The 11,099-nt window shown below is 55.2% G+C and overlaps 1 protein-coding gene across 2 annotated transcripts; it reads right to left on the bottom strand.

Annotated features, from left to right (window-relative positions):
• On the bottom strand, positions 1-10,319 carry SERPINH1 (serpin family H member 1). Of its 2 annotated transcripts, XM_019975322.2 has the most exons (6): positions 10,162-10,281; positions 8,614-8,657; positions 5,584-6,239; positions 4,006-4,104; positions 3,651-3,883; positions 1-1,000 (listed from the first exon to the last, which is right to left on the bottom strand). In XM_019975322.2, the coding sequence occupies exons 3-6, from the start codon at positions 6,203-6,205 to the stop codon at positions 698-700; spliced, it is 1,257 nt and encodes a 418-aa protein (XP_019830881.2). In that variant the 5' UTR covers positions 6,206-6,239; positions 8,614-8,657; positions 10,162-10,281; the 3' UTR covers positions 1-697. The 2 variants fall into 2 exon arrangements, with proteins under 2 accessions (XP_019830881.2, XP_019830880.2); XM_019975321.2 differs by lacking the exon at positions 8,614-8,657 and having other exon boundaries at positions 10,162-10,319.
• Between the last annotated feature and the right edge of the window lie 780 nt (positions 10,320-11,099).

The following is an 11,099-nucleotide window of genomic DNA, read 5'->3' as shown; positions in this document are numbered from 1 at the left end:
TTTCACTGGAAAAGTTTTATTGAAAAAAAAAAAAAAATTGTACAAATAAGTTCTTGGTTTGACAGCAACAAAGGCTCATTTCCCCACTTTCCTCCCCATTTTTGAAAATCTATAAAAGGAAAAAACAATGTTCATCCCCATGATGCCTGACCGGAGTCTGCCCAAACCCACCCCCCTCCATGAGCTATTTCTCAACCCCCTCTCTGGGGTCAGACTCACTGTGGGAGTACCTGTCCCAGGGGCTGCAGCACCTAGTTTTATAGATGAGGGAAGTTAGGAGAAGATTGGGAGGGGGCTGAGGTGGTGGTCATGTCAGGAAGAGGGCCCCCATTCCATGAGGGCTTGGCTGAACCCCCAGCTCAATTCCATCTCACAGATGAGAAAGCACTGGGCTATAAATATGAACACTGATTGAGGCAGGCTGGATCCCAGGACTGAGAGCAGGGCTCGACGACTACGGCCCAGCTCCCATGGGACACGGGGTCTCTGGGCTCAGCATCATGACAGCTGGGGGACCGTGTCCAAGCAGAGTGAATCCAGGCCGGGAAGGGCTGCTCAGACACATAGGAAGCCCCCTGTTTTCCCACCCCCACCCCAGACTATCCAAGGTTGGCACCTCAGCTCCCCCACCCCCATAGCACCCATGTGTCTCAGGAGCCTCCCACTGCCCCCCGCCATCCACACCCACCCTGGGGCCCTACAACTCGTCTCGCATCTTGTCGCCCTTGGGCCGGACTAGGCGCCCGATGAACAGCAGAGAGCCGCTCTGGGTGTCTCGAACCAGGAAGATGAAGGGGTGGTCAGCGTAGAAGAGCTTGGGGCTGCGCAGCTCCTCACGCCCGTAGATGTCCTGGTCGAAGGGGTTGCCGTCCGTGTCCCACTCGAAGGCAGTGGCGTGGAACACGCTGGCCAGGTATAGGTCCTTCTTGCCCGACATGCGAGACAGGTCTGCCTTGTTCTTGTCGATGGCCTCGGTCAGACCCAGCCCAGCCAAGTGTTTCTGTAGAACCAGGTGGATGATGGTGAGGCCATGGTAGGCAAAGTTCCTAGACCCTTACCCTCCACCCACACCACCCACTGTCTCTCCTCTTCTCTGAGCAGAAGTTACCACTCCCTGGCCACCTTCTGTGTGCCAGACATGGTATGGAAACGGCAAACCACTTTCCTAATTCATGACAGCCCTGCAACAGCTTCCAATCACCACTTCACAGATGAGGAAACCAAGACTCAGGGGGAAAAGGCAGAATATACGCCCGGACCCGCCGAGCAATCCTGACCTGTGGTATGAGTGGTAGACAGCCAGCATCGGCCTCCCCTGGGGGCTTATATGAAACGCACGTTTCCTGATCCAGCCCAGAGCCTCTGAATCACCGTGTCTGCGGGTGGACCAGGAACCCTTCTTAACCAACTCTCCAGGTAATTCTTGACACACTCACGTTCGAGAAAAGACTGACCTAAGAACAGCTCTGACCACATCACTCGGGGGTTTAAAACTTTTCCAGGGTGATATGAAGGCTGGGATTTGCTTCAAGATAATCTGATGGGTGTGATAGTTGATGTTGAGTGATGGATACATGAGGGTTCCTTAATCTATTTTTAATATATGTTAATGTATTTCCATAGTATTTCAAAAGTTAAAACACATATACTCTCTCTCTCTCTCTCTCCAAGGCTCTGCACAGCCCCTGGAAGCCAAGGACAAGCTCTCTCCTAGGAACTGTGCTTTCATCACAGTTTCACCCCCTAGCATGTACCACTCTGCTCTCCATTCAACAGCTTCCCTGAAACTGCCTCCTCAAGAGCATCTTTGTGTCTACCCTGTCTCTGTAAGGTCCTTTAGACACCACGTCTTCTGGGGAGCCTTCCCAGCCCCACAAGACTGGAGCCACGCACCCCTGGCCTCGCTCTATCAGTGTGTGGTCCTGTCGTCTCCCCCACTGGCTCAGTGCTCCCTAAAGGCAGGGCCCATGTTCGGGGCTCACCCTGCTCTCAGTGCAGAAGAGGCGGTGGTAAAGAACTGTCGGCTGAGTGAACAGCAGCCCTCAGGGCCCAAGGTTCTGGAGGACAGTCCCCAGCATGGCCAAACCAGCCTGATACTTAGGGGCCTGAGAGTCCGGTTGTCCCGAGACAGGAATTCGAGGCCCAGCTATTCCAGTCCCCATGACTTTGCACAAATTACCCACTTGGAATTTTCCACCTCAATCTACTGTAGGGTAGTAGATAGTGTGTCCACCCAGGGTGCCAGGAAAACACGGGAGAAAGAAGAGGAGTCAGGTGATAGCAACTGCAGAACAGGCTGGGGGAGTGTCAGGACAAGCCCAGGAGGGAGACGGGTGTGGCTTCTCTCTGGAAACCTCATGCTATCTACCATACAGACCACACAAGTTCTACTAGTCTCCAGCTTGGAGTCTAAGCCCCATCTCATCTCAAGCTTTCTCCTCCACACTCCCTCAGCAGCAAGTCTGAATCAATTCTGCAGGCAAGGGATCACCTACAGAACCATTTCTGGAACCTAAGGGAGGAATGAGATGAAAGTTTTCCCTTTTGAACAGAAAAAAAAAAAAACTCTCCTGATTGACAAAAAGGCCACCCTGAGTCTTCACCTGAGAACTGTAGCCCCAGCACTTACTAGCCAGGGTAACCTGAGCAAGTCACTGCTTCTCCCTGAGCTGCTGCCCACCACCCAGGGTGGTCATGAGGGGGAAATGATGCTTAGCAGGTTGGTTGAGTTTCCAGCCAAGTGACTCAGAGCTGAAAGCTATTATTAGTCTTACTAGTGCATGGGGAACAATCCTCCAGCTTGAATAGTGGAGGCATACCCTAGAGACATTGCGGGTTTGGTTCCAGACCACCACAATAAAGTAAATACTGCAATAAAGTGAGTCACACAATTGTTTTGCTTTCCCAATGTATATAAATGTTATGTTTGCACTATACTGTAGTCTATTAAGTCTGCAACAGCATTATCTCTTAAAACAATTATGTACCTTAATTAAAAATATTTTATTGCTAAAAATGCTAACCATCATCTGAGTCTTTAGGGAGCTATAATCTTTTGCTGGTGGAGGGTTTGGTAATTGCGAGAATTACCAAAATGGGACCCAGAGACATGAAGTGAGCAAACTCTGTTGGAAAAGTAGAGCCAGACTTGCTTGATGTAGAGTTGCCATACATCTTCAAAAATTTGTGAAAAAAAAAAAATTGCAATAAAGAAAAGCACGATAAAATGAGGTGTGCCTACACCTTGTTTTGAGAGGCAGCGCAGCGTAAGATTAAGGACACGGCTTGGTGCTAAATGTCTGAGTTAGTGACTGTATGACTCTGGATAAGTTATTTAATTTTTCTGAGCCTCATTTTCCTTATCTGTAAGATAAGGCTGATCGTCCTACCTAATACGGTGTTGAGGATTAAGAATTTAACACATGCAGAGTGCTTAGGAAGTGTGCCTGGCACACAGCAGGTGCTCAATTATACTTAAGTATTGATGTTGTCACCATCTTCCCAAAGGCAGGGACCATGCCCCCCTCCCTCAGCACAGCCCATTACTGCCTGGACACCCAGAGGGCTCAGGACAGACCCGTTGAGCTGGTGACAGACCATCCCCCGCCAACTCTAAGCCCTGCAGGCCCCTGAGCTGGGCCTCCCCTCACCTGTAAGTCGTGGGTCACCTCCACGACTCCCTTGGGCAGGGAGATGGCCACAGCCTTCTTCTGCATCTTGCCCATCCAGACCTTCAGCTGCTCTTTGGTCAGCAGCTTTTCCAGGCGCTCAAGGGGCTCCACGTGGTGGGGCATGATGATGATGAGGCTGGACAGCTTGTGCGCCAGCGGCATCTCCACCATCTGCAGCTTCTCCTTCTCGTCATCATAGTAGTTGTAGAGACCTAGGAGAAAAGCCGAAAGGGTACTGGACATGCTGTGGGATGAGGGCGGGCCAGGCCCTAAGCACCCTCGGGCCCCCACATCGCCCACCCACCCGCCCCACCCTACTCTGCAAGGCACCTACCTGTCCGGTGCATCATGGTGACACCCACGGTATAGGAACGGGTCACCATGAAGCCTCGGTTGTCCACCATCTTGTGGTGGAATCTCTCGTCCCAGTGCGCTGTAGCAGGAAGTAGAACACAAGATGAGAAACAGATGCGCTGCTCCCCTTACCCTGTTAAGACATTCTCCCAACTCAATATCCAGGATGATTTACCCCTGCCACAGGCCTTCACTCCAGTCTTTGGGGCTCGGCTGCAGCCCACCTCCTCGCTGAGCACCCAGTCCCCTAGAGTACATGCTCTTGCTTTAGGAATGGGGACATGCTGCCTGAAGACACGGCTCTCTACACATAGTCAGGGCCTGGCAGTTTCCACATGACAGGAAATACCTCCAAAAGGAGGACCCTCAGTCCAGCCACTGCCATGTCCGCCTCTGCCCTGACCCCTGCCAGGCATTTGGGCAACATGTGCTGAGCTGGACTCCCCACACCCCCTGCCAGCTGAGGTCTGTGCTCCAAGATTGCTTTTAATTCTTGTCTGCAAGCCCTGTCCCTGTGACCAAAAAACATGACCCCAAAAACCTTGCATATGTGACAGTGGCCTGAGTCCTGACCAGTGTCACATCCAGACCTGTGTTCAAATTCAGTCTCAGTCACCAACTGGCTGCAAGACCTTTCACCGCTCCTATCTTGGTCCCCTCATTTGTCAAACAGGGGCACCTCATCCTCACAGCAGCCTGTAAGAGTAACAGCGCTATCCATATAGGTACTCAGAAGTCCACATTAAGCCTGAATCAAGTCTTCAATTCAAGATGCACTTGGACATGAGTCTGGGTTCTCTCCTCCTAGCTGAGCCTGTTTTATCACCTATGAAATGGAGGTAACACCTCCTACCCTCAAAGTTGCTTTGAGCATTAGGCATGATCACAGGCGTGGAGCCAGCTCATTACTGAGGCAGAAATGATTACTGAATTTAATTCCAAGACAATCAACAGCACTCTGATGTGCTGAAACACATCCTGTGGAGTCCTTCAGCTGGGCTTGTATCTGTGTCCCATTCCTTTAGACACAACACTGTGCTGTGCTGTGCTTAGTCGCTCAGTCGTGTCCAACTCTGCGACCCCATGGACTGTAGCCTGCCAGGCTCCTGTGTCCACCAGGATTCTCCAGACAGGAATACTGGAGTGGGTTGTCATGCCCTCCTCCAGGGGATCTTCCTGACCCAGGGATCGAAGCCAGGTCTCTCGCATTGTTCCTTACTATCTGAACCACCAGAAAAGCCCAAGAATACTGGAATGGGTAGCCTATCCCTTCTGCAGGGGATCTTCCTGACTTAGTAATCCAAGCGAAGTCTTCTGCATTGCAGGCAAATTCTTTACCAGCTGGGCTACCAGGGAAGCCCCAGATACAACACTACACCTCGCTAAACCTAGTTTGTCATATATTAAGAGTTCAATAACTGCCTCCCTCCATGTCCACGAGTTGTTGTTAATGAAGACTGGTGCTTGGCACAGAAATACTGATTGATCAGACTTGCCGGGGGCGGGGCCTCGGGGAGAGGAGACCCCGTCCCACCCTGCCCCGCCCCACTGGACTCACGCTTGAAGAACATGGCATTGACCAGCAGCGCGCCATCGGTGCGCTCCACGTCCTTGGTGACTTCGGGCAGCTTGCCGTCGGTGGTCTGTGCCGCCCACTCGTTGATGGACTGCAGGGCGCTCCGCTTGTCGCGGAAGTTGATCTTGGAGTGCTCACAGTTGTAGTGCTGCTTGCTGCTGCGCACGAAGTCCTCTGCGAAGCTCACGGAGCTGGGCCCGTACAGGCGGCTGCCCAGCTTCCAGGTGACGTTGCGCGCCGTGCTGTTGCTGAGCGAGCGCAGCAGCTCGCCCAGGCCCGCGTGCACCTCGTCGTCGCGCAGCTGCTCGGCGCTCAGCACCGCCTTGGCCTGCGATGCCGTGGCCGCCTTGCCGCCCAGCGACACGAGCCCCAGGGACGAGGCCACCACCACGGGTGACAGCAGGATGTTCTCCACCGCCTGGTCCTTGGCCATGGCCTGGTATAGGCTGAAGGCCAGGCCGGCGCTGCGCTCAGCCAGCGTGGCCGCCTTGGGGCTCAGCTTCTCAGCGGTGCCCGGAGCTGCTGCAGCCGCAGGTTTCTTCACCTCAGCGGCCAGGGCCCTGGCCAGGAGGCAGATGATGCTGATGAGCAGGAGGGCACGCATGGCTGGGAGGTGGGTTGTGAGCACCGAGGAGGGCCTATGAGGGTGGCAGAGAGAGGGCACTCCTGAAGCCCCAGTTCTTCCCCTGCACCCATCCCCACCCTTCTGGCTGCTGCCGAGTCCCCTGGAGATGGGAGCGGGAGGGTCCAGAGCTCTGGGGAGCCCAGACCTAACTCCAGGTTGCCCAAACTGGGGTCTCCATCTGCCGGATCTCTCAGAGGCCTTCTTTGACTCCTCATCTAAAGCAAGCAAATAGCCACCTCAGCCCTATTTATTTCTTACACTGAATTTAACATTTACACTCATGTGTCTGTTACCTATTGTTTCCATCACAGACCTAGAGGTCTGTGTCCTCCAAGGAGGGCAAGACACACAGCCCGTCCGGCTCCCCTTTATAGTCCCCTGTGCCCAGCACGCAACAGGCCTCAGCTATTCCTGAATGAACAGAAACTAGGGCCACTTGGCCAAACGAAGGCTCTTCAGTTTGCTGAAGGTTAGCTCAGATCTCTTACAACCCTGGGACCCTTTTCCAGTAGGCGGGGGAAAGTAGTAGACGAGCTGAGGCTCTGCATGAAACTCAGGGCCCTGGACAGAGGATGTCATGTGGGCAGAGGTGCAGTGTTCCTCCCCTACGCCTTCCCTTCTGTGCTGGGATGTTAATGAGTCACCAGTAGGTTCACTGATTAAATGAGAGAACCCAGATACTCTACTCTGCTGCCCCAAAGGGTGACCTTGAGTCTGAAAATGTGCATGTGTGCGTGTGTGTCCACCCCTCACTAAGTCTCGGGCTCCCATTTTCCAAGTTGTAAGGGTCATGGTCTCCATGCCCAGGCCTCTGTCTTGGCAGGACATGCCTGCCCACCGCCCCTCGAGTAGATGGGAAATCCCCAGGACAAAAGCAGGAGGGGGATGGGAGGTGGGGTAGGTTTCCTGAGAGGAAGGATATTAAGGGCCAGGGCACGTCACAGCTCAGAACACTGACACCCCCTCCTGTTCACCAGAGGCTGGTGGCCAGATGTGTGTTCAGTCTCCCAGGAAGCAGAGGCTACTCAGATTCCATTCTGCCCTCCCGTTCCCATCTGGCAGTGATCGCCACACATGCCCATCTACACTGTGGCTTCAAGACTGCCATCCTCAAACCACAGCTATCCCAAAGTCCCCTACGACAAGCCCCTCTCCCCTCTCTGGGGCCTCCCATCAGGACAGTCTCCACGTGGACTTATTTCCACACTCGCCCCGCTTTGAGGTCATTTCCGCCTGTCCTTCAGGCAGCACAAAGGAAGACGAGATGACGGCAAAGACAAGGGCTGGAAGGAACCGTGGTAGAAGCTGGGATCCCACTGCGCTGGCAGATCCCCACTCATGGTCCTCAAGGTGGCAAACTCAGAATCCTGGTGAACGACCCTCAGTATCTGGGACAGAGGGAAGGCCACCAAGACCCACAGGTGCCTGGGAGAAGCTACCAAAGAAAACTGTAGCCTAAAGTAGGGATTGCAGAGGTAAGACAGTTTTACCCTAAAGAATATCTCTGGGCCCAGGTCACCTTCCTCCCACCAGGCCTGGAGCCTCAAAGGCAGAGGGCCTATATAATTATTGTACAAACAAGGACACTTGGACACTTAAGACAGTAAAATGGAAATACTACCAATTATTATGCCAAGACAACAGGCATACGATCATCCTATTCAAAGGCCGCCTTTAGTCCAAACAGCGGATGCCAGAGCTTGGACCTCTGCAGAGGTCACCAGCATCCCCCAGAGAAATAATCTAGGAGCCCAGTTCACAGTCCTGCCACGTGGCAGGCACTATCTTGACAGCCCCCACCCTCAGCCAACCAGAACCTCAAAGGGCTGGGAGGGGCTTTTCAAGAAAGCTCCAAATGACTAGTTTGGGATTCCTCAGGCAGCCACATAGCTGCGCTCCTGTTCCTACTGCCGGCTCCGGGTGACGTGGCAGGCTGGAAACTGAATTATCTCCACCCGCCTGCAGAGGGGGGCTTCCAGCCTGGGAAGCCGGAGGCCTGGGTTCAGGTCCCAGGGGGTGGGGTGCCATGGAGACTTTCTGGCCCTAGCTTCGAGCCTGCAACATCAGACTCTGCAGGGAGATGTGCGGCAAGGGTGAAGGGCTGTTAACCCAGTGGCAGGAACGGAGGAAGGCAAGTCACTGCAAGCAAGCCAGCCTCCCACAGCCCAGCCCCTGTTGCCACAGAGAAATCGCAGCCCTGAGGCCAAGGTTAGATGATTTATGGTCCCACAAAGAAAAATACACAATCACAGAACCAAGGCCTGTGCCCACAGATAGCCGGAAGGAGACCGGATTCCAGGTTTTTTAAGTAGAGGGAAGGGAAGCAGATTGCGGGAGGGATGGGAGCACCAGAAAGGGTCTCACACGCTTGAGGAGGTCTAAAGTACCTTGAAACTGCCTCAGGGGGAGGTCAAGGCCTGCCTTTTTCATTCTGAAAGAAAGCAGAAGAGTGAGGAGGATGGGGTAGGGCAGAGCTGGGTGGTGGTGAGGACAGGCCTGGAAGGCCCAACCCCGCTAAGGGACCCCCATTTATTCTGCCCCTGGCAGAAGGCAGGCACAACCAGCTCCAGATCTGGAGGACCTCGGAGGTCATCCACTTCACTGCACAGTGGGAGAAACTGAGGCCAGAGAGGGGCAGGGAGCCACCTCCGTCCGTCAGGGATCAGTAGGGGTCGGGCTTCCTAGCACAGGGCTCCCACCTCCCAGAAGCTCCCACAGAGCCCCTCCAGAGGGCTGGATTCAGTGTCCAGTTACAGCCAGTTTTAAAAAAAACATTTCTGCTGGGAATCCCAGTGCCCAGAGACAAAAGGAGGGGACCAGGAGGCCTCAGGAAGGGGGGATGGGCAGATGAACTGTCTGAGGGCAGAAGGGTGTGGTCCCAGCCAGAGACTTCCAGAGAACCAAAGCCCCCAGATTTTCCCGAGGCCTCCATCCGGGCCCTGCAGACCAGGGGGACCAGCCGGAAACCCTGGAAGAGGCGGAGCCAGGCTTTCTGGCCATGCTGGAAGCCGGTTTCATTCTTCTCCCTCCACTCAAGTCACCTCAGGAATGTCCCTAAGCTGGGGGCAGGGAACCCCGGCCTTTGAAGTGACCTTAACGCTGCAGTGACTCCAGGAACCAGGTGGCGGCGGACAGAATTAGAGCGGGTGACCAAAAGCCTTCTAGGGAGCCCCCTCCATCCCTGTCCGTCCTCCCTTCTCTGGGGGGATGCAGTCCTGGTCACCTCTTCAGCCTCTTTTTGGAGGGAGGTGGGGGAGACTGGTGCTAGCCAAGTCCCTCTTTTAGTTGCCATCACCTAGGCATACAGCCTGCTGATCAGAAATGGAGCCGCGGTGGGTGACTCCTCCCAAACCGTGGGGACCCCAAAAGCCAAGACAGCCCCCAGGAAAAGTCCAGGTTATTTCACCTCCTCTCCCCACTACCCTTCCTCAGGAGGCTCAGATACCCCCCATCAAGCCTGTGAGGAGACTGGTCCACTGGCCTTTGGGCCTCAACCCACAACTGGAGGCACAGGGACATGCAAAGCCAGCCTGGCCTCCCTGTTATTGCTGGAAGGAACTGCAGACCCGGATCCTCCCTCCCTGATCCTGCAGAGAGAGGAGCCTCAGCATCGTGGCCCCTAACTGGCCTGTTCCCTCCTGGCCACCACCACTCCTGCCCCACACTTCTGGGGAACCCTGCACTTTCTCCGGGCCCTGTGAGTGTCCCGACGGCCCATCCCGGCTCCATCTCTGCGGTCGCCCTCAGGCTCTCTCCGCCGTTACCATCTAGTCTCCATCTCCAACCCTCCAGCTGCCCCCAAAAGTGCCAGGGACTCCAGTCTGCGGGCTCAGTCTGTGGCTCTTGTTGGCCCCTAAACCCTCGCCCGGGCCGCTCTCCCCTCTCATTCCCTTGAGCCCCCGTAGAAAACTCCCCCGGCCGCCCCCGCCCCTCACCTGGCCGGGCTGGGCTGGCGCTGGGACCGCAGTCACAGTGTCACACTGGAGCCGCGAACGGATTCCACTCTCCGCCGCGCCCCCGCGCTCCAGATCTATATATGGCGTTCCCCCACCCCACCTCCCGCCCGTCCCGAGAAACTTCTGGAAAGTTGGAAAAGCTTCCGGAGGGCGCCCCTGCCTCGCCAAAAAAAGCCAGAGACCTCCCCCAAACCGCCCCGGCTTCCGCCCCCTCCTTCTGCAGGCAGTCACCCGGCCCCTGGGTCCTACTGCCCTGCATATCGTACGCGATCGCAGCGCCCGGAAACTCCGGGCTGGGCGCCCCGGAGGCCCGCACCACTTCGGAGCGAGCGGGCATCTTTTGACTCTTCTTGAGTTCGGACCGCTTAGATGAAGGGGACACGGGGCTCCCTAGTGGGAGTTCGGATCGCTTAGACACAGGGCTTCAGGGTCCTACTCCCTGGAGAGGAGCCGCCACACCCCAAGGTTCTTTGCACAAGCCGGCTTATCCCTGATCTCACACCTTCCAGCTCCCCTATACCGACAGCGGATCTGCCTTGATGTGGATCCATTCCCCCATTCTCAAACTGAAATTGGGCCCCCCTACAAGCCCCCTCCTCTCCTTTCTCTCAGGGGAGGTGGTCAGAGGTTGGGAGGCGGCACCCTTCTCCATCTGCAGTTTATCCTGAACACCTTGGAGCTCAACCTCAGTGACCACCTTGACAGGAAGAGTGGCAGCCAGTTCCTGCACCTGACCTTCCCCCAGGAAGGTCTTGGAAACACCTGGGGAACACCAGGTGGGCTGGCTGGGCCTGAAGGGGTGCACAGGGAGAATACTCTGGCTGACCTTTAAGTAATATGCTGTGTGACCCTAAGGAAGTTACTTTCCTTTCTGGGCCGCAGTTCCTTTGTGAAATGTCATTCCTTGCCTCCTTTCC

The sequence above is a fragment of the Bos indicus genome, chromosome 15 (assembly GCF_029378745.1).
Source record: "Bos indicus isolate NIAB-ARS_2022 breed Sahiwal x Tharparkar chromosome 15, NIAB-ARS_B.indTharparkar_mat_pri_1.0, whole genome shotgun sequence".
Taxonomy (NCBI): Eukaryota; Metazoa; Chordata; class Mammalia; order Artiodactyla; family Bovidae; genus Bos; species Bos indicus.
Note: the sequence above shows the minus strand (reverse complement) of the source record. Positions and strands in the feature narration are given on the sequence as shown.

Excerpts from the sequence above, each read along its gene's own strand:
- SERPINH1 (XM_019975321.2), bottom strand. The coding sequence starts at position 6,205 with ATGCGTGCCCTCCTGCTCATCAGCATCATCTGCCTCCTGGCCAGGGCC. Across the intron at positions 4,105-5,583 it reads CAATGCCATGTTCTTCAAGC|CGCACTGGGACGAGAGATTC; the intron begins GTGAGTCCAGTG and ends TTCCTGCTACAG. Across the intron at positions 3,884-4,005 it reads CACCATGATGCACCGGACAG|GTCTCTACAACTACTATGAT; the intron begins GTAGGTGCCTTG and ends CTTTTCTCCTAG.